This window comes from Phascolarctos cinereus, unplaced genomic scaffold, assembly GCF_003287225.1.
Source record: "Phascolarctos cinereus isolate Bilbo 61053 unplaced genomic scaffold, phaCin_HiC Scaffold_2;HRSCAF=192, whole genome shotgun sequence".
Lineage (NCBI taxonomy): Eukaryota > Metazoa > Chordata > Mammalia > Diprotodontia > Phascolarctidae > Phascolarctos > Phascolarctos cinereus.
In genome coordinates this window covers 49,129,251-49,153,040 of record NW_027555625.1, presented here as the reverse complement: position 1 = coordinate 49,153,040, position 23,790 = coordinate 49,129,251, and the positions used below count along the sequence as shown (strand labels likewise).

Sequence of the window (23,790 nt, the reverse complement as noted above, 5' to 3'; positions counted from 1 at the left end):
CTAAGCCAATGATCCCCTGTTGTCCTTCACTCATCTGTATCAAGAAAGCCGATATTCATATGGTTCGCTTCCTGCAGTAGCTTATTAATTCATCAGTCTCTGGGTAAAGATTGCACAGTAAGAATACCAACAGTCATTAGACACTCAGAAAAGCAGGACCTCAGCACCTTCTGTCATCTTATCCTTAGCACTCACTCAGCATCCTCTTTTACTCTGCTCTGCCACAGTCATAGCTGAAGGAGACTGAGGGCATTGGACCATTGTGTTTTTATCTGTTTCATGGCTTATTGGCTAAAAATTCATTATCTCATGTTTGACCTGGTGGATGGGCCCCACCACCCTCAGCCACAGAGAGTGTGCTCCAGGCAGGACCAGCCAGAAGCTGCATTCCTGGCATGGGGTTTAAGAACCTTGGGTCACCTTCATTCTACAATGATGTATCAGACAAAGCAGACAAAGAGTGCTTCTTTTTGTCCAGAATCTTCTGATTCAAGCCTAAAGGGGAGTTTCCTAATTTGACTCTTCTAGGATATGGTGAAAGCTAGATCATATCTCTTCTTCCTCTCTAGAAATGGGGGGGGGGAACCCAAAGCAACCATTCAACTCTGAAGCCAAGTAATATTAGGAAATAACCTAATAGGATGATAATGAATATTTGGCAAAATGTGGGCCAAGTCTTTGAGACAGAGGTGAAGTTTTGTGTTTTAATAAGCCTTGACAAGAACATCTAAAACCCGGTTGTTTGGATGGTGGGGGCAGGAGTGCAAAGAAGGCCAAGCTGAATGAGGAATGTGGTTTTATTGCTCAGTCAGAAACACTACTGTCTCAGTAAGCTCCTTTCCATAGTCCTGGATTCAAATTTTTTTAAAAAGCTCAAAGTTTGCCAGTAGTTGCATCACACGCTGGCATAAGCTAAGCGAGTTTACTCAGCTTTTAATTTGACAGATACAGAAAGGCAGTTCAGTCCTTTGGGGAAGTTATCAGTCGATAAGTAGGTCAATAAGCATTTACTAAGTATGTACTCTGTGCCAGGCACTGTGCTAAATGCTGGGGATACAAAGAGAAATAAAAACAGACAGCCCCTGCCCTCAAGGAACTTCCAATCCAGGGGTCCCCCATTACACCAAAAGACATTGAAAAGCACTGGGAGGAGGAAGGTACCTACCCGGCACAGGCATGGTGGAGAGTTCCAGAGATGTCCAAAAGCTGGTGGGAAATGGGGAGAAGACTGCTGAGCCCCCTCTTTAAATAGACACCCAGGAGCTCATGGCCCTGCCCTCTAGTCGTAAGGTCCAATCATAGTGGCAGAGGGGACAGATGAGCTGTGAGGACCAGGCAGAGTCAGTATTTAAGGATATTGACATTTGCTGATGCTGTGTGTCTTGGGGAAGGAAGACAGGGTGGCGAGGTCCAGAGAAGTTCCAAAGCAGGGTACCCAGTGGGAAATGAGGGAATGGATGTGCTGATATTATGATCATGCTTTAAGCCAAGATTGCTCCTCAGGGGAGCCATTGTTTGGAAGAAGAGAGCGGGCTGAAGCTTTTGTGGTTGTTTTCTTTTATTTGTTGTAAGTTCAGGTTTTGATCTGTAAAGACAACACACCAGCAGGTTAGCCCAGGGAAAGGCTTCATGGGTGACCGCCTTGCTGGGATTGGCTGGAGTCCAAATCTAATCCTCTGCTTTGGCAGCTCAGAATTTTTATCACATGGCAATTAAAGAATCATAGAATTTTGTTCTAGAACAAATCTTGTAGATCATTTTGTCCAATTCCCTTATTTTCAGATGAGGAAACTGAGGCATACTGAGGTATTTTGCTTGAGGTGGTAAGTAGCTTAGATGACCAGGCCCTGGGAAAAACAGTTTGCAATAACCAGGCTCACAAGGGATGGATGTATAAGTAACATCAATTTATTAGTGTAGATTATTATTAATAGTAACTTACATTTATAACCACACTTTATCATTACAAAACACTTCTATACATTATCTCTTTTGATCTTCACAATAGGTCTAAGAGTAGGTAGTTTAAGTATTATCATCGTCCTTTTATGTATAAGGAAATTGAGGGTTAAATAATACTTGCCCAGGGGTACACATCTACCAGGTAGTAGCTCAGCCTTTCTGTGTTTACATCCCTTGTTGCTTTCCTCTACACTGTGACAGCAGATGCCTCTGACATGGGGCCTTATGGGTCACCTCCAGAGAGCACTTGGTGAGTAAATCCGTTCAGGGAACAGAGCTGAATTCTCACTTCCTTTCTACTCCCCTGATACCTCTGAGATTTCAAAGTACGGAGACAGAGCCTCATACTTAATTGATCCAAGTAGAGGATTGGGCTGCTAGGTAGCACAGTGGATAGAGCACTGGGTCTGGGGTCAGGAAGACTCATCTTCATGAGTTCAAATCTGGCCTCAGACACTTACTAGCTGTGTGACGCTGCGCTGTTCGCCTCAGTTTCCTCATCTGTAAAATGATCCGGAGAAGAACATGGCAAACCACTCTAGTGTCTTTGCCAAGAAAACCTCAAATGGGGTCACAAAGAGCCATTCACAACTGAACAATAGCCACAGGGTTGTGGGATAAAACTGACCTTGTGGACCAAGGACATGGAGGATGCATGAGTATACCCAGATGCTGATTTTGGTTCTGGTTCTGAGAGATGAATCAGCAAAAGAAATAGGCCCAGGCAGCTCAGCAGGCTAATTCTGAGTGACCCGGATTGGGAGCATCTGTGTGCTTAGCAAACTCCCCTAGACAAAAGGAGCTGGAGTCCATTATAAATACGCCAAACTAGAGTCAGCAGACAGACCCAGGTACCTTTGAATACACCAGTCATGCACCCTTTGATGTTAGAAGCTGCACGTAATGAGCTCCTTGGTCATGCTGGCTCTTTCTGTCAACCTGCTCCTCTTACTCCCACGAGCAGGGCAGGGAGAAGGAATACACTCAAACAGACTGCATCAGCTTTAACTACCAGCCTACTGAAATATCTCATCTGCCTCCTGATCAATTCAGCAAATATTTCTTGGACGTCTATGTGCAAGGGGAAGAAGAGTAACGTGGTGAACAGAGCTAGCCTTGATGACCAGAGGACCTGGATTGAAGTCCTTCATCTGACACATACAGACCCTTTGACTCTAGGCAAGTCACCTAATATCTCAGTGTTCCAAACCTGAATTAGTAGAAGAAATTTTCTTATCCTGGAGTTCCCTATGTCAGTGAAATCATAGGTCCAGACTCTTCCCTCTCCCTACTGTGTGATAAGTGGAATGGAAATTATAAAGATAATATATTATGTTTGTTCCCTTCAAAGCACTTACAGCCTAGTAGAGGAGAGGATGCATGAAGAAATGATGAATCCAAGGCGTAGTATTAAGAGCTATAAGAGTGGACCAAAAAAAAAATACATTAGGAATTTAGAGGAGGAGGCTAGCGCTTTGAGCTGGGAGGATCAGAGAAAATTTCATGGAGGAGGAGGCATTTGATCTGGTCCTTGAGTTGGCAGCAATATAATAAGGAAAAATAGTAGAAAGGTCAGGACTTCCAGGCAGAAGAAATAGTAGGAACAAAGGTGGAAGGACAAAATCTAGATTATTGCTCGGTTTGGCTAAAACAGAGATGGGGGGGAGAGGGGGAGGAAATTAAGACTGGAAAAGTAGGTTGGGACCACATTTTAGAGGGCCTTAAATTCCAGGCTATTTGTTAGACCATGTGGTATCATTGAGGGATTTTGTTTTTGGTTTGGTTTTTTGGTGAGGCAATAGGGTCACACAGCTAGCGAGTGTTAGGCATCTGAGACCGGATTTGAACTCAGGTCCTCCTGACTGCAGGGCTGGTGCTCTATCCACTGCGCCACCTAGCTGCCCCTCATTGAGGGATTTTGAACCCAAAAAGTGACATGATGAAAATGGTAGTGGAAGATTAATCTGGTGGCATTGTGTTGGATGAATTGGAAAGGTTTGGTGCTGGAACCCACCTATGGGGTGCTAGGAAAGACATTAATGAGAAACTGTCCAAAGTAAGAACGGATTGAACTTAAAGATTATTGGAATGTTGTGGGAGGGAGGGACAGGAAGTAGTCAAAGATGATTCCAAGTTTCTGAGCCTGAGTAAAGGGGAAAATGGTGATACCACCAATGGAAAATTTTTTTATGCATTTAGCTTCCCTGCTCAAACACCTTTCCCCAGCATTAGGATTTTCCCAACCTCTCTTTTTTTCCGTTTCTTCCTTTCCCTTAATAGTAAGTCTTTTTCCTTTGACTAAAACAGCCTCCCACTCTATGACTGATGAGTATCCTACTCATCCTTCTCAACTCTGATGACTAATTGAATATAAGATAAGTATCTTATTTCTCGAATTATTAAGTCACTTCCCTATAAGGGGAAGGAAGGGAATAAGCATTTATATGACGCCTATTATGTGTCAGGCACTGTGCTAAGCACTTTATAAATATTTTCTCATTTGATCCTCACAACAATGATGGTGGGTAGATGCTGTTATTATCCCTACTTTACAGTTGAAGAAACTGAGGCAGACAGAGGTAAAGTGACTTGCCCAGGGCCACACATCTAGTGTCTGAGTCTAGATATGAACTCAGGAATTCCCAATTCTAGGCTTGGCACTCACTAGCACCTGCCATAATATAGCTAGAATAAGGGTTTAAAAAAACCAATATACACTTACATGGGAATGAGTATATTTCTCCCAAAATTAGAAATATCTTAATGTATAGATGAGATTTTAAATTTTTAAATTAAATATAATATTTACTAATAAGCCAGAGATCCTTAATGGCTTAGTAAATAATCACAGAATTCAGAGGGACCAGAAGATTACCAGGGCCAGGCCCTACTTCTACAGCTTAGGAACCTTTAAAGTTCAGTGGCCTGTCACACATCTTAGTTCATTTAAATTGTTTAATTCTCCCGTTTATGCACTAGACCTAATTTTAGGTACCTGTGAAATATTTTCTAACATAAAACAACAAAATATTTTAATTTGGGAAATCAGAAGGCTCTTTGTGTGGTACAGTAGAAGGAACACTGGTTTTGAAGTCAAAAGACCTGGATGCATTTCTCGGTGGGCCTCGGTTTCCTCATCTGTAAAATGAGGGGATTGCAGGAGATGGCTTGCAAACCCCCTTCCGGCCATCCCACGTGTGAGTCTGACTCCTCGGCCGCTCCCAGCCCCCTGGACGCTGACAGCCACGGGCTCTCTGCGTCAGCAATAGCTGAGGATCGTAGGTGTCATTAGCAGGACAGTGCAGTCGGACTCTGGGTCAGACCTGCAGCAACAGGAGGCAGCCTGAAAACATCCTCCAAAGCCTGACTCTTCTCTTTGGAGACCTTCCCTTTCATTACAAATCTTTCCCAGGGCTCAACTCTTCTTCTGTTGGCTTTAGGCCAACTCTTCCCACACCCAGGCATGCCGAGAAACCTCCACTTTCCACCTGGCACCTGGGGCAAAGCCTAGAGAGCTCTGGGGGCTCATTTGAGTCCTGCAGCAGCACCTCAGAAATTTGGAGAAAAGCCTTCAGTGTGCCAGGAAGTTAGAGGCCCTGAATGTCTATTTGTATATTCATGCAGCAAATGACAGCACTCTTTTAAGTAAGTGGTGTTGTCTACCTCTCATCTACGCCTTCCCATGTGTGGGGAAAAGACTGTCCAGAGGCTTCTGAACCGAACAGGGTCTGTGTCTCAGTTTTTTTGAGAAATGTCTGTCTTGGGGCTCTTCGGCTTGAGGCTGACCCTCAAATGTAGAACATTCAGACCAAAGCCCCTCCCCCTACTCTTTAAAGTTAGTTTCCACGGGTTTGATTATCTCTCAGTCTATGCCGATGACCCCCCACATCTCTCTGTCCTGCCCCAGGCTTTCTCCTGACCACCGGTCTTATATCGCTAACTACGTATTGGGTACTTCAGACTGGATGACCTGGAGGCATGGCAAACTCACATCCGGAACAATTTGTTATCTTTTTCCCCAAACCTACTCATCTACCAGACTTCCCCTCCCTGTTTCTGTTGGGAGAAGCAGTCTTTCCAGTTTTCTGGATTTGTGACCATAGAGTTATCCTTGACTCCTCATTCTCCACTCACATTTCTAATCAATTGCCAAATTTTGCCACTTCCATCACCACAGCATCTCTCATGTAGGTACCTTTCTTACTACTCACAGAGCTACCACCTTGTTTCCTGTATTCATCCCCTCCCACCTAGACTATTATAATGACTCTTAATTGATCTCTGCTTGAAGCCTCTCCCCTACTTCTGTCCTTCTCCATTTAGCTGCCAAAGTGACTTTCCATAAACACAGATCTGACCTTACCACTCTTCTCAGTAAATTCCTTTGGCTCTCCATTGGCCTTTATTTTTTTAAAATAAATACTATTGATAGCTTTTGTTTTTATATTTCCCACTGCATCTCTTCCCCAATGCCCTCCCAGAGAGCCATCTTTTATAGTAAAGAAGAAAAAAAAAAGTAGAGGAAAATAAAGTTAAACAAAACTAGAATGTTAAAAAAAAGTCCAATCTTACATTCCCCCATGTTTGCAAAGAAGTGGGGGGACACGGCTTCTCATATCCATTTTTTTAGGGCTAACCTTGGTCATGATCATTTTACAGCATTCAGTTTTGATTATTGTGTTATGTATTGTTTTGCTGATTCTGGTTATTTTGCATCAGTTCATAAAAGTTTTCCATGTTTCTCTGTACTTTTCATTTCTTTAAAAAATTCATATTTTTTTCCAATTATGTATAAAAATAATTTTTAATATTAATTTTTTAAAATTTAGAGTTCCTAATTCTCTCCCTCCCATCTTCTTGAGAAGGCAGGCAATTTGATATAGATTATACGTGTGCAGCTAGGTGGCACAGTAGATAGAACACCAGGCCTGGGGTCAGGAAGACCCAAATTCATATCTGGCCTCAGACACCTGCTGCTGGCTGTGGGCCCCTGAGAGCTAGTCAGTCATTCAACCCAGTTTGCCTTGGTTTCCTTATCTGTAAAATGAGCTAGAGAGGAAAATGGCAAACCACTCCAGTGTCTTTGCCAAGAAAACTCCAAAAGGGGTCAAAAGAGTCAGAATTAATTTCTGTATAATATATAATATATATAGTATATATACACTATATATAATATATACTATATATATTGTGTATATATATATATATGTATTGCACTGTAATGTCCCATTATGTCCAAATACCACAATTTATTCAATCACTCCCCAGTTGATAGATGTCTACTTTGTTTCTAGTTCTTTGATACTGCTATAAATATTATATGATTGAGTCCCTTCTGGCAATGACTTTCTTAGGTTATATGCCCAAGCAGTGGATTTCTGGGTCAAAGAGTGTATTTTAGTCACACTCTTCACATAATTCCAAATTGCTTTCCAGAATGATTAGAACAATTCACTGCTCCACCAAAAATTCAGTAATGCACCTATCTTTCATCTTCACTTCTAGCATTGATTATCATCTTTTGTTATCTTTGTTGATTTGCTGGGTGTGAGCTAAAACCTCAGGGTTATTTGATTTACATTTCTCTTTTTATATTGATTTGGGACACTTTCATTTGGTTTCTAATCATTTACATTTCTTTTCTGAGAAGTGTTCATATCCTCTGAACATCTGTCTATTGAGGGACGGCTTTTGGTTTTACACATTATTTGTCTACATATCTTGAATATCAGACTCTTATCAGAAATGTTCAATACAAGATGTTTTCCTCAGTAAACCATCTCCATTCTTACCCCGGTTGCATTAATTTTGTTCATATGAAATCCTTTCTATTTCATGTAATCAAAACTTTGATCTTATCTTTTCTAATCACCTGTATCCCTTTTTTGGTTAGGGATCCACTCCTGATTTGTAGCTATGAAAAACATATGATCTGTTTCCCTTTTAATTTTTTTTCATGATTCGATCTTTGATATTCAAGTCATATCTAATTTGAATTTATTATTGTAGATGGTACAAGATGTTGGTCTAAACCTAATTTCTGATTTTCGGTTTTCCCAGCAATTATTGCCAAATAGTCTTTTCTTCATAATTTATGTTTTCAGGTTTATCAAGAGGAGGTCTTATTAGAAAAATAAATTGGGAATCAAAGAGAATGAGTAAAACAAAACTAAAGGCTGGTTCTTTTAAAAGACTAACAAAACTAGCCAACTTGATTAAAAGAAGAGGAAAGAAAGTGAAATTAACAAAATAAAAAAGAGGAAATCATAACAGAGAAGAAATAAAAAGAACTATCAGAACCTACTATACACAGTTATAGTAGTTAGGAGTCGTGGGTAAAATGTCAAAAAAAATTGAGAATTCTAAAGAAGTAGATTAACCAGAAATACATAATGTAATGAACACTGAGGAAAGAGCTTAAATAATTCAATCTTAGAAAAGGAAATTGAACTTCTATAAAGTAACTGCCCAAGGGGAGGGGGTGGGAAGAACCCAGCAACCTGCTTCACATGGATTTCTGTCCATGGAGACATGGAGAATTCTGTTAAAATTTTAAGAGACAATTAATACAACACAAATCATTCTTAAAAATTGAGAAAAGCTTTCTTCTAAACTTCTTTGTTGTTGTTGTTGTTTGAGACATATGTGGTTCTAATGTTTAAGCCAGGAAAAAAATAATGAAAAGAAAGAGAATTTAGAGCAATTAATGAATGTTAATTCAAAAATGTTAAGTAAAATCCTGGCCAAAAAAATTACAGAAATTTATCCAAAAAAATAATTCACTGTGATCAAACTAAATTTAGACCAAAAAAGTAAAGGAAAACAATATAATTAATTGTTAAAAACAAAAACATCCAAAGCCACATGATTACATCAACAGATGCAGAATCAGTCTTTGACCAAGTACAACATTCACATATTCTTTAAAAAAAGAAAACAACCTACAAAATATGGGCATATTTGTAAGATAGGATATTTTTAACATGATAAAAAGTATCTAAAATCAAAAGTAGAATTGTAGTTGTTGGGGGAACACCAGAAGCTTTGTCAGTAAATATAGGAGTAAAGCAAGAGTGCTTCTTTTGGGGGCAGCTAGGTGGCGCAGTAGATAGAGCACCGGCCCTGGAGTCAGGAGGACCTGAGTTCAAATGCGGCCTCAGACCAAACACTTGATACTTACTAACTGTGTGACCCTGGGCAAGTCATTTAACCCCATTGCCTAGCCAAAAAAAAAATGTCCCTTTTGCCTGCTGTTATTTGTTATAGTTTTAGAAATACTAGAAACATTGATTGAGGTGAAAAATACCAGTCCTTAAGATCTTGTCAATAAGACAAAAGAAATAAAGGCATAAATATAGAGAAAAGATAGGATAAAACTACCCCTATTTGCCAGTGACATGATGGCTTACTTAGAAGACTCTGAGGAATAAGCAAGAAAATTAATTGAGATTAATTAATAGTTTCAGTTAAGTTGCAGGCAAAAAATAAACCCACAGGAATCAATAGCATTTTTTTTGTCAAGGGTCACATAGCTAGTAAGTGTCTGAGGCCAGATTTGAACTCAGGTCTTCCTGAATCTAAGCCTGATGTTCTATCCACTGCATCATCTAGCTGCCTCAGTAGCATTTCTTTATAGCAATAACAAAACCCAGGAGGCAGTAATAGAAAGGGAAGTTCCATTCCAAGTAACTATAAAACACATAAGATATCTGAGAATGAGCCTACCAAAGCACAGTCAGTACCTGTATAGATAGAATTAGAAAACACTCCTTAAAGAATAAAGAAAACATCAATTATTGGAGGGACATTCAGTGCTATATCAACCAAAGGTATCCTATATAGAGCAAAACACAATATGGAATTCCATTGGAGAAGCAGAAGATCTGTAGTACAGAAATAGAATTCATGGGGAAGATAGGACTGAAAGAGAACAAACAGTGTCCCTTCCAGGTCTGAATCTGGGATCACATGTGAAAAGCAGAAATTCTACAGAACCATTTGGTACTGGTTAAAAAATAGAAAGGTAGATTAGTGGAATAGATGAGTTGAAGAAGAATCAGAAATAATCCCTGTTACCTGTAAGGAGAGCAATCGGGGCTGGGTCTCTGATTTCATTGGCCTACTGAACTAGTGAGGAAACTCCCTCTCCCAGTGCAGGTCAGAACCTTTTCTGCAACCTACAGTCTTAGTTTCTTAGACCACTGAGATGACTTGCCCAGGTTGATATAGGCAGGATGTCTCAGGGCAAAATTTGAACCCAGGTCTTCTTTTCTGGCTTCAGGGCCAGCTTCTCTATACCACCTCCATCAGGGAAATGCATAGATGACAGATCTGGAAGAAAGGGAAGATGGTGTGAAACACCAGGGCAAAATGACTCATGAGATCACGCTTTGAGGAAGGAGAAAGCATTCATTTATAACTTCCTGAGGATTGCCGGTAAGCTAAAAAGGACTCCTAGTTAGTAAAGCCTCTGACAACTTGGCTCTCCCTTGCTTTTCCAACCACACTGGCTGTTGTCCTTCAAAATGACATCACTGTGCTGGGGTCAAGTCACCATGTGTCCACCTGTGGCTGATCAGACCAATAGGACTTCGGGAGGCTCTACCACAGGGGCGGGCACAGATAGCCCACGTGGACATTTGGGTGGATTCTCTAAATTTGTTCATCGAGCACAGCACCTTCTCTGATGTGGGCATGCCAAGCTAGCTCAGTGTTAGCTCCAACCACATTGTACAGTCAACAAGCATATTGACTGCTTAATATGTGCAAAGTTCAGGATATTCAGGAAAAGCAAAAATCATCCCTGCTTTCAAGTCTTGCCACTGGACCTCAGTGACTTGCAGGAGAGAGTGAGGCTGAAGACTTTGCCCAGCTCTGCCTCGCTTCATCTAGTTCACGTAAGAATCAAGACATCACCTTTGTGATGTCATTGGTCCTCTTCAAGAGTGAAGGCCAGAGGGGCAGCTGGATGGCACAGTGGATAGAGCACCTGCCCTGAAGTAAGGAGGACCTGAGTTCAAATCGGGCCTCAGACACATGGTACTCACTAGCTGTTTGACTCCGGGCAAGTCACCTAACCCCCATTGCCTCACCAAAAAAAAAAAAAATGAAGGCCAAGCAACACCAAGTAACTGGCCTCCTAACTGGGAAGACAACATGTCAATAAATGATTATGTTGAAGATGAATACAGAGGAGATGAAAGGCATTCTACTAATTAGCATCTTGGGAGGCTGGGAAGGGGCTCCTGCCAAAGATGGCGTTTGGGCCAAGGATTCCAAGAGGCAGAGGTTAGGAGGAAGAGAATTCCAGGCATGAGGGACCACCAGTGCAAAGGCAGGAGAGACAGGAGATAATAGCCAGTAAATAGCATTTATAATGCACTTTAAGGTTTTCAAGGCTCTTTACGTGTTATCTTATTTGATCTTTCTAAGAACTCTCTGAGTTAAATGCTGTTATCCCCATTTTATAGATGTTGAAACTGAGGCAATGATTTACCCAGGATCACACTGCTAATAAGTGTCTAGAACAGGATTTGAACTACGGTCTTTTTGTACCCAAATCCAACACTATATTCACCGTGCCACTTGGCATCATGTGTCAGGGACAGTAGCAAGTCAGCCGGTACAGCTGACCCATAGAGTAGGCGGAGGTGACATAAAATATGTGGATCCTGGAAGTACAGAGATGGGCCAGGCTATAGAAAGCTTTAAATGATCAGCAGAGGAGTTTATATTTGGTCTGGGAGGGTGACAGAACCTGCCTCCTGGACCTTTCCCATAGCATACCCTGGAAACAGTGAACCACTGATGTTTACTGAGTGACATGGTCAGAATCTGCCATCTATGTGGACAACCGATTGGAGTAGGGAGAGGCGCGAGGCAGGGATCCCAAATAGAAGGTTACTGCAGTCACCCAGGCAGCACAGCATATAGGGCCTAGGGTGGTCGCTGCGTGAGTAGAGAGAAGAGGTTATATGCAGCTGCTCTTTGGGAGAAAGAAGTGACAAGGGTTGATAACCAATTAGATAAATGGGGTGCTTGAGATTAAAGAGTCAGGGAAGCCATCATCAGCATTTCACACCTGGTCAGCCATTCTGGAAAGCGTTTTGGAATTATGCCCCAAAAGTTATTAAACTGTCTGTACCCTATGACTCAGTAACACTGCTACCAGGTCTCTGCCCCAAGGGAGATCAAAGAAAGAGGCAAGGACCCCGATGTCCAAAAGTATTGCTAGTAGCTCTTTGTGGTGGCAAAGAATGGAACACTGACAGGATGCCCATCAATTGGGAAATGACTGAACAAGTCATGGTATGTGAATATGGTGGAATACTATTGTGTGGTAAGAAATGATGAAGGGGATGGTTTCAGAGAAACCTGGGAAGACTTGTATGAACTGATGCAAAGTGAAGTGACAAGAAACAGGAGACAACTTATATGATAAGAACATTGTAAAGACAAAAAGCTGTCTAAAAAAAAAGACTCAGGAACCCTGATCAACACCATCACCAACCATAGGTCCAGAGGATTCATGATGAAACATGCCATCCCACTCCAGATAGAGAGGTGATAGACTCAGACTTTTTTGTGGACGTAGCCAATGTGGGAATTTGTTTTGCTTGACCATACATGTTTGTTACAGGTTTTATTTTTCTTGCTTTCTCAAAGAGGGGTGAAGGGAGAAAATGTGGACCTGAAAATAAAATTGAATTTTAAAAAAATTTCCAAACCTGGGCAACGGATAAGGGTGGTGGTGCCCTTGACAGTAATAGAGAAGTTTAGAACTTGGTCATACGGGACTGGCACTCAGGAGGGGGCTGGATAGGTGGATTCTGGAATCTTCAGCTTAAACATAATTGAATCTCATAGGAGCTGATGAGATAGTCAACCCAGAGTGTCTAGAAGAAAAAGAAGAGGGCCCAGAGCAGAGCCTTGGGGCATACCCACATGGGTACAGACACAGCAAAGGGTATTGAGAGAGGAAGGAGAAAAACCAAGAGGGCAGCTTCAGTCGTAGGGTGAGGTTAGAAGTCAGGCTGCAGAGGGTTTAGAAGACTGGGAGGAGAGAGATGGAGACACCAAGTGTGACCACATTTTCAGTTTTATTGAGAAAGACAGGGAGAGTTACAAGGATAATAACGGTAGAGGAGGGTCTGGATTCCAGAATCCAGTGAAGATTTTCTAAGGGTGGGAGATGCGTATAGGCAGCAGGGTAAGAACCAGTAGACACAAAGACTGAAGATTAGAGAGGGGGGATAATAATGACGACAGTCTGCCAGAAGAGGTGGGAGGGAATGGGATCAGTGTTCACATGGAGAAGCTGGCCTTGGCAGGGAGAAGGGCCACCTCTTCATATGAAGTGGGGGCAAGGAGGGCCTAGCAGGAGATGATGTCAATGGTGAGAAGGAAGAGAAGGAAAAAAGAGGACACTCTCATTGAACAGCCTCAATTTTTTCATTAAATATGAAGCAAGGCTTCATATTGGGAGAGTGGAGGTGGGGGTGCCATGGGAGTCTTGAGGTTCAGATAGAAGGTTTGGAACAGCTCCTGTGGTGAGTAGGACAGAGAATTGATTAGGGAGGAATAGATAGATTGCCCTGCTACAGTGAAGACCCATCTGAGGTTAGATAATTTAAATTGGTAGTGGATCTAGGCTCAGTGGTTGCATAAAATCTTCTAACTATTCAGCAACACATGAGTAGGAACAAGGAAGGTGGATAGTGGATTTAATCCAGGGTTGGGATTTAGCAAGGCATGTTCAACAATTCAATGAGGGAACGAGGGTTCAAGATTAGAGAATTGTGTAGAGCTGGACCGGTTCACCAAGAGGTTGAGATTGGGGATGGCAAAGAATGTGCCAGAGTAGGGATGATGGCCCAAGGAAGGACAGAACGATTGGAGCACACAGTGAGGACAGAGAATAGAGTTAAGGGTCGTGAGGTGTAGAGAGAGATTTATGAAAAAAGATAAGAGGGAATCTGGAGTTCTTGGACATAGAAGTGTAACATTGGGTGAGATCAAGGATGTGTCTGTCCCAGTGTGTAGCCAAGGTGGAGTGGAGGAACAGGTCGTGGGAGCTGTCTAGACAGAGGAACTAGGGAGTTAAGCACTTAGAAATCTGCGCACACATGCTGAAATCTCCCGGGATGAGGGCAGAACTCTGCAGAGGCTGGTCAGATTGGACTTCTTCCTGTTTCTCACACATGGTACTTTAGCTCTCCATCCCTTAACCCTGACTGTACCCCCACTCCTGGAATGCTTTACCTCCTCGCCTCCACCTCAGAATCCTTTGCTTCTTTTGAGGCTCAGCTTGAGCACTGCCTTCTATATGAAGTCTTTCTGCTAATGTCCTCCTTCCCTAAATTATTTCATATTTGTTTCATAATTTTTGAATATGATTATATATGTACTCATATACGTACATATTCTCTCTCTCTCTCTCTCTCTCTCTCTCTCTCTCTCTCTCTCTCTCTCTCTCTCTCTCTCTCTCTCTCTCTCTCTTTCTCTCTCTCTCTCTCTCCCCCCCCCCCAGGTCTTCCTGGCTCCTAGCACAGTGGGTGGAGCTGTGGGCCTGGAATCAGGAAGACTTATCTTTCCGAAGTTCAAATCCAGCCTCAGACACTTACTAGCTATGTGACCCTGGGCAAGTCATTTAACCCTGTTGGCCTCAGTTTCCTCATCTGTAAAATGATCTGGAGAAGGAAATGGCAAACCACTGCAGTATCTTTGCCAAGAAAATCCCAAATGACATCATGGAAAGTCAGACTGAAAAAGGACTGAACAGCTTCCTGACTCCAGGCCCAGCGCTCTATCCACTGAGCCATTGGGCTGCCCTGATACAAGTCAGTTAACTCCTACTCCCGTGGAGCTTACATTCTGTGAGATGACACAGTATATATGTAGATAAGTACATACTATTTCTGTATCTGTATACACACACATATGTATCTATACATATATCCATACACACATACATCCATACACACATGCATATGGCATGCAAAATAGGTAGAGAGGGCACTAGCAGATGGGGGGATTCAGGGAAGTCTTTTTGTCCAAGGTGGCAGTGGAGGCAAAGCTTGAAGAGAAATCTGCAGCAAAGATGAAGGGTTAGCACATTCCAGGCACAAAAGGACAGAGGAGAGATCCAAAGAGAGAAGATGGTGTGTGTGTGTGTGTGTGTGTGTGTGTGTGTGTGTGTGTGTGTGTGTGTGTGTGTGTGTGTGTATAAAAAGAGAGGGCAGGTAGGTGGCACAATGGATAGAGCACTGGCCCTGAAGTCAGGAGGACCTGAGTTCAAATCTAACCTCAGACCAAACACTTGACACTAGCTGTGTGACTCTGGGCAAGTCACTTAACCTCAATTGCCTAAAAAGAAGAGAGAGAGAAAAAAGCAGTTGGGTTGAATGGTCTGGTGCCAGTGGGAGAGTAATATATGATGAGGCTGGAAAGTTAATTGGGGCCAGGTGTGAAGGACTTTGAAAGCCAAACATAGCAGTTTGTACCTGATCCTACAAGTCATGGAAAGTCACTGGAGTTTATTGAGTGACATGACCAGACATATCCATAAGTAAATGCTCTTTGGCTGCTCTGTGCAGAATAAGAGTGGAGGGACCAATTAGAAGGCCACTGTTGTAGTGTGGACAAGAGCTGACGAATGCCTGCAATAAGGGGTGTACATGTGAGGAGAGAGAAGGGGATGAATATTATGGAGGGCAAGATGCAGTAACTAATTGGAAAAAAGAGGTGAGGAATTGGGGATGACTGCAAAGCCCAGGAGAATGGAAGAATTGTGGTGCCTTTGGCAGACTGAGGTGGTGCTATTAGTGGATAGAGTGCTAGGCCTAGAGTCAGAAAGACCTGAGTTCAAATGTGGCCCCAGACACTAACTGGCTGTGTGACCTTGGGTAAGTCACTTAACCTCTGTTTGCCTAAGTTTCCTCCACTATAAAATGAGGGTAATAATGGCATCTACCTCCCAGAATTGTTGTAAAGATCAAATGAGATAATATCTGTAAAGAGCTTAGCACAGTGCCTAGCACGTAGTAGGTGTTCTATAAACGCTAGCTATCCTTATTATTGTTTAGGAAAGTTTAGAAGAGGGCTGGGTTTTGGAGGGGGGAAGATAACAAGTCTTGATAAAGACATATTGAGTTTAAGGTATCTATGGAATATCCAGTTTGAAATATCCAATAGACAGTGATTTAGGCCTAGAAGTCAGGAGAGAGCCAGGAGCTTAGTGTATGAATGCCTGGACGATGTTTAACCCATGGGATCTAATGAGGCCCCCAAGAGGGAGAGGATGGAGAGAGGGGAGAAAAGAACTTAGGATAGGGCCTTGGGGAATCCCCTGAGGTCAGGAGTCTCATCTGCTCATTGTTATAAGAATATAATGAAATAATATGAATGATAGAACCCCCTAAAAGTATGAAACACTGAACAAATAGAAGGTATTTCCTTTTTTAAAGGTTGGAAATGTGTTTTAAAGTAAGCTTGTATTTCTTCTCTTTCTCCAACAGGGGACATGGTCTCGAAGTACCGAGAACCTTTGATTCACACCTTCCTGAGGGGAGCAAAAGATCCAGACGGGAGCCACAGGGCCAGCAGTTTGTCCAACCTCGGAGAACTCTGTCAGAGGCTGCACTTTCTTTTGGGTCCCGTGGTTCACGAGGTATCATATGATGCTTTCTGCACGGCTTCCTTTGAGCTTGTATCTCTCACTGGAATGTAATGACCTTTAGGATGTTGCTATAAGCATGAATTATGCCGTTGTCCTTCTGAATTTGAGTCCCCTCCTTCACCATCCTCATTAATAGTGTCACTCTTGTTTTTGAAGAGGATGGTGGTGGTGCTGATGGTGTCTCTAGATGGGGAGAAAAGACAGATTAACGTGACCTGCAGTTCTTTTGTTCTGCATGTATGTGTGTGCACATATATATATGTGTGTCTATCTGCATGTGTCTGTTTAACATACATGCATAGATATCTGTGTCAGTCACACTTTGGTTTACTCATGTGTCTGCTTACTTTGCACAAAAAGGCTTTGAGAATGAAAGTTTAGGGGATGCTGGGTAGAGTGTGCGTGATTTGGGAGGCAATGTGCCTATTGACTATCTAATTTTAAATACTTGAATATTGTATTCAGAAGAATCTACTTCATGAGAAATACGTTATTTCCTGAATCTGCATTTGACACTCCATGCAGAGAGATAAATAGGCACCTTCCTCTATTTGCTGCAATTCCTCTGCTCCCTGCTATTAAGCGCCTTTGCTTTATTGGTAATAAGGTACTTTGGCTGTTATCGGATTCTAATTACAAGGGCTTCTGCTGTTATGTAATGGTGACCTACGGCTTTTATCACATGTAGCTTCCACATCAGCTGGCTCTTCCTTTTTCCCCAAGGGCTTTTTCCTGAAGGTCTACAAGTCTTGTTCTCATACCCAGGGTCTGAATTTGATCTTTAATCTCTTAGAAATTGTTCTTCATGCCAGAATTTTCAGGTACTTAGAAACCTGAGGGCCCTCCCTTACATCTGGATGGTCAGGCACCATGGTTCTGAGTCACAATTGTGAATACTACTTTGCCAATAGATGACTTAACGAATGTGAAGTCCTGATATCTAACAAACAATAAGGTGTCTGGTAGTGGTTATGTCTTGCTTTCTCTTCCCCCATGATATCTTTTGAATGAATCAATCAATCAGTGAATCAATGCCTATTGGTCACACCCTGCTCTTCCACCGTAGCCTCTCTTGTTCAGGCTGCTCTCCCGCTTACGCCGCTTGTCCCTCCTCATCTCGAAGGCGTTCAGTGCCTTCTTTATTGCCTGCTGAGTAGCTCCTGCATTCCAGGCTCTGTGGAACGTGCCTCCAGGTCACCTCCCTAGCCTTACTTCAGACTCCTTCTCGCCATCTGACTTTCTGCTCCTGCCCTTTTCCGTTTCTGCTCTGTTCATATTATCCCCCTACACCTGCAGTCTGTGTCTGCCCACACCCCCAGTCTTCATCTGTTAAAATCCCTTGTACCATGACTATTTCCGGTCTGTGTATTCTTGCCCTCCACCCCCTTTCCAAGCCATGTGGTTGTAAGCTCTGGACTCTCATAATCTATGAATCCCCAGTGCCTGAGGCTGTGGCTTGTCTGTAGTAGCCGATTAATAAAAGTTTTGTTGAATTGAATTTAACAGTAGCTCTAGGTTAAGGCTTCTATGTGATGACTCTGTCATTAGCTGGAACAAAAGGGAAAGAGAAAAGCCTGGAGAGATTGTTTTTCTAATGTGATGTTACTGCCCTTCATGCTGTTCTGAGCCCTCCCCCCCAGCACACAGTGTATGTCCCTCATCACACCAAGATCGCTCGCCTTAGAACCAGAACCAAATATTGCTTCAACCACTACTGGAATGGGCATGTGGAATGGGAAGGAGTCTTCATCATTATCCTGAATGTTGATATGTGATATCAATCTGTGGAATAGAGACTGCCTTTACCCTAATCACTGACCCACCATTGGAGGCTTAAAGGGCAGGAGCACAAATCTTGCTCATTGACCTTCCTGCGTCCTAAGATCCCTACTGACCTTCAGTCCCTTGACCTCCTCCTCCTCCGCGCTCCTTGTCTCCCAGACCATCTCCCCTGCACTGGTCACTCTCTCTTCTTCTCCCCATCTTGGCCCTTAAGTGAACCAGTCCAACTCTACACTGTCCTCCTCCCCTTACCCCCTTATCACATCACTGATTACAGCCAGCCAAGCTATGGATCACTCCCACCATTTGTCACCTTCTCAACGTGCTGCTGAATGAAACTGGAGAAAATCGCGCAACTGGTTCCACTGTGGATTTAGGTCACCCTACCTCAACTGGGCCCTCACTGTCGCTAGGCCATCCTGCTGTATCCCACTTACCAACTATCCTGCTCACCACAGGCTCTTCCAAACCTTCTCATTCTTCCTCAGACCTCCATGGCTCTCCCTCCCCCAACTCTCTCAGCAGAGAACCTCGCCTCATATTTTACTGAAAGAATTAAGGCCATTGGCTGTGAACTCCCTCTTCTTATATCCTATCACTTAGGAGCCTTTGACCATTCTCTCCTTCACCCCATCTCACATGATGAAGTGGCTTTACTCCAACCCCTCCACTAGGTTCAATCGATCTCATTCCGTCCTCTGTCTTTCCCACTCTCTCACTTATTTTCAATCTCTCCCTCTCTACTGGCTCATTTCCTGGCTGTCTACAAATATGTCCATATTTTCCCCCTTACCAGCCTTCACTTGAGCTTTCCATCACCTGCTAACTATCATCCTATATCTCTTCTGCCCTTGGTAGTTAAATTCCTCGAAAGGCCATCTACAATAGGTACCTTCACTTTCTCTCCTCTCACTCTCTTCTTAACCCCTTATAATCTGGCTTCTGACATTATCATTTCACTGAAGCTGCTCTCTCCAGAGTTACTAATGGTCTCTTAGTTGCCAGATTCAGTGGCCTTTTCTCAATCCTCATTCTCCTTGACCTCTCTGCAGCCTTGGGCACTGTTTAACACTCTCTTCTCCTTAATACATCTTTTCTCCCTAGGTTTTCAGGACACCATTTTACTCTCTTCTGGTTCTCCTCCTACCTCTCTGACCGCTGCTTCTCTGTTTCCTTTGCTGGAACCTCCTCCAGATCATGCCCTCTAGCAGTAGGTGTCCCTCAGGGTTCTGTCCTGGGTCCTCTTCTTTTCTCCCTCTATACTACTTCACTTGGTGATCTCCTCAGCTCACATGGAATTTAATTACCACCTCTGTGCTGATGGTTTTCACATCGACCTTTCCTGCCCCAAACTCTCTGCTAGCCTCCAGTTTAACATCCAGCTGCCTTTCAGACATCTCAAACTGATTATCCAATCTTCAATTTAATATGTCCAAAATGGAACTCATTATTTTCCCCACTGAGCTCTCCCTTCCTCCCTCCACTAATATTACTATAGAGGGCAATACCATCTTCCCTGTCCTCCAGGCTCAGAACCTAGGAGTCATCCTAGACTCTTCACTATCTCTCATCCTGTGCTTCCCCCGCCCCACCCATATCCAAGCTGTTGCAAAGGACTGCTGATTTCACCTCTGCAGTGTCTCTCGAATACATCCCCTTCTGTCCTCTGACACTATCTACTGTAGTTCAAGCCCTCATCCCCTCACACTTGGACTGTTGCAGTAGCTTCTGGGGGGGATCTATCTACCTCGAGTCTCTCCCTGCTCCAATCCTTCCTTTATTCAGTCACTAAAGTGATTTTCCTAAAGTGCAGCCTGACTATTTCTCCTCGCCTCCCACTCAATAAACTCCGGTGGCTCCTTGTCACCTCCAGGGTCAAAATGCTCTGTTTGACACTCAAAATCCTTCATAACCCAGCCCCTTCCTGCCTTTCCCGTCTTCTTACACCATACTTCCCAACCAGGTACTCTCCCATTCAGTGACACTGGCCTCCTGGCTGTCACACAAACAACACAGCCTATCTCTCGGCCCTGGGAATCCTCTCTGGCTGTCTCCAATCCCTGAAACACTCTCCCTCATCTGCTCTGACTACTGCCCTTCCTGGCTTCCTTTAAGTCCCAACTAAAATCCCACCTTCTACAGGAAGCCTTCCCCAACCCCTCTTAATTCCAGTGCCTGCCTGCTGTTATTTCCTATTTATCATGTGTATAGGTAGCTCTCGCTCACTCTCTCTCTCTCTGTTTATTTGCATGTTGTTTCCCTCAGTAGATTGTGAGCTCCTTGAGGGCAGGGACTGTCTTTTGTTTATTATATCCCCAGTGCACATATTAGGCACTTAATAAATGTTTATTGATCGACTGTTTCTAAAGAAGAGAAGGCTAATTAAGTGCATTCATTGGAGAGACAAAGCCTGGTATGTATTTTTTAATGTATAAAGCTGTTTCTGTGGCCCTAAAAGCATGAAAATTTCTGCACAAGGATAGATGATTGTAAGTGTAGATTTTTAAGTGCAATTTCTGCAGACCCCAAAATTGGCTTTTTCCTCTCCTGCCGGGCGGAGAACCCAGGTTGCTCGTGAGAATAGATTTGTGGCGTGTGAAAAGGTAGTGGCAAGAAGCGTCATGTATCTTAGTATTAATGGAACCGCTCTTAGCCACGAAACATCAGAAGGCAGGATATTCCCTGTGATTTGAAAACCCAGGTGTTTCCATCCCACACAGCCGCTGTCTCTTCCTCTTAGATGTTCCTTCTTATGTAGCATCCCACACTTGCCTTGTCATCGAAGACCAGCCAGGCTGCTGCCAAGGGCTGCATTTTACCTTCACTAGATGGCAGGTCTCAACAAGTGTGAACAGCTGTCCTTGTCAGGAGAACTTTCCTAAGTGGCCATGGCTGGAGACCCTTCCCCAGGTGTTTGAGAAAGGGGACATTTTTCTCTGGATTTTGAGGGGTTCTTTGACAGCTTTTTCTGTTTCCCGGATAATCCCTTAAGATCCTTTGAAGCTCTGAGATCGTTTGTTCTGGGAGAGCTCAGCCTCTCCTCATCACTTCTTCTGTTACCATCACTTTGATGGGCTTAGACTTTTTAATCTCAGTAATGCTTAGGTCCAGTGAGCTCAGTTGCACAGGTGCTCTATGAGGCAGCAGTCAGTCAACAAGAATGTATTTATTTATTTAAGTGACCACTTTTTCTTTCTAGCAAGGTATGTATTAAGCACCTACTGGGTGCCAGGCATTGTGTGGCTCAGTAAGACAGTCCCCAGCCTCAAGGGGCTTATGTTCTACTGAGAGAAACAGTATGTTCACAGACAACTAAATACAGGATATATGAAAAACAGAGTTATTTTAGTGGGAGGAATCAGGGAAGGCTTCCTGAAGCAGGTGGCACTGGAGATGTGGAAGGAGAACACTCTAGGCATGGGCCAAAACCTGTGCAAAGGTGTGTAGACAGGATTTGGAATGTTACCTGCGAGGAATGGCAAGGAGTCCAGTTTGATGGGAAAAATAGGCTAGAGCCAAATTATAAAGGGTTCTAAACACAGAACAGAGAAGTCTGTGCTTTGTCCTTGAGATCACCAAGACTTCTTGAGTAGGAAAGTGACATTGTCAGGTCTGTGGATTTGGAAATCCCATTTGGAAGCTGTGTGGAGGATGGATCGGGGGGGAGAGGCCGGGTGCTGGGAGACCATTGAAGAGGCTGTTGGAATCATTCAGATGGAAGGTGATGAAGGCCTGACTTGGGAATGAACAGCACCTACTGTGTGCCCAGTACAGTGCCAAGCTGGGGATACAAATGGAAAAGCAAGACAGGCCCTGTCCTTAAGGAGCTTACTTTCTAATAGGATAGCTAAGCCACATGGGGAAGTGGGGAACAGGGAGAGGCCTCGTGGAGTCTGGGCAGATGAGAAGAAGATGGGTGTCTGGGCTGTACAGCATGGTGTGGTCTGGTCTTGTCCAGATGGGTGAGAGGGAAGAGTCCAGGATGACTCCCCTGGCTCAGTCAGTCAAATAGCATTTACTAAGTGTCTTCAGTGTGCCAGGGACTGTGCAGAGTGCTAAGGATATAAAGAAAGGGGAAAACAGTCTTGCTCTCTCACAGACTGACAGGAGAGACCACATGACAACCCCTGTGTGCAAAGAGATGTGTACAGGACAAATTGGGGTCGTCTCAGAGAGAAGGCGTGAAGATGAAGGAGACCCATAGTTTAAGAAGTGCCAAGTGGGAGAGACTCAGGGCAGCAGCTATTGCAGCAATCCGGGTGTGAGATGATGGGGGCCTACACCAGGGTGGTGGCAATGTCAGAGGAGAGAAGGGAGCAGTATCTGCAGGAGATGTCGGGGTGTGACGACACCGATGTGGCAAGCTTGTGCGATTCTGAGTGTGGTGGTGCCCTTGATGGAAATGGGAAATTAGGAAGAGGTTGTGAGTTTGGGAGGAAATTAAATTTAGCATGACCTTAGCAATGTATTATTGGGAAACTCAGATACGAACAATTAGTTCTCTTCAATTAATCAATAAACATTTATTAAGCACCTACACGTGCCAGGCACTGTGCTTTAGATAGAGCAAAGTGTTGCCATCTTGGTCTTAACCACTTTCTAGACATCTCTTTTCCATCCTGTCCACACTCAGGCCTCCTCTTCCATCCAGAAATCATCAGACCACAGACTCTCTTGGGGTTAGCTCTCACTTTACCTTGTTCCAAGTTCACCATCCCACTTCTAGAAATCTCTATCATAGCTTATAATAATAATAACTCTCTACGGTTTGCAAAGATATTATCTCACTTGAGCTTCACCAAAACCAACTGCATGAGATAGATAGTAATGTAATCCCTGTTTTTACAGATGAGGAAACTGAGGATGAGAGGTTAGGTGATCTGTCTAGGATCACACATTTAGTAAGTGTCTGAGGTAGGATTTGAACTCAGGTCTTCTAGCTTGAAGACAATACTCTCTTCACTGTGCCACCTCACTGCCTATACTCCAGCCTCCTCCTCTTCCTCCTTCTCTTCCTCCTCCTTCTCTTCCTACCTGTGGCTCTGATTGATGAGCTTTCACCTTATTTTACTAGCTCAGAAAATGGAAATCAAATCAAGATATATCAATTGACCCTCCATCCTGACTACCACTCTGCTGATGTGTTATCTTCCTCCCTTAGAATGTAATGCCCTCCTTGAGGGCAAGGACTGTCTTGCTTACTTATTGTTCTGTCCCTAGAGCCTAGCACACAGTATTTGCGTAATATGTGTATTTTTATTTAATCAATTAGGGCTTTGTGGCTTGCACATTCAAAATCATCATCAGTGCCCTTACTCCATGAATGTGTGTCTCTCTAGACTATGGGAAGATCTTGATTTGGGTGGCCC

The 23,790-nt window shown here is 43.3% G+C and overlaps 1 protein-coding gene across 1 annotated transcript in view; it reads left to right on the top strand.

Moving 5' to 3' along the window:
- The window catches only part of TANGO6 (transport and golgi organization 6 homolog), a 207,676-nt gene that overhangs the window by 140,544 nt on the left and 43,342 nt on the right, over window positions 1-23,790 (top strand). The window contains 1 exon segment of the mRNA XM_020989092.2: window positions 16,479-16,630. Coding sequence (XP_020844751.1) covers window positions 16,479-16,630 — 152 coding nt within the window.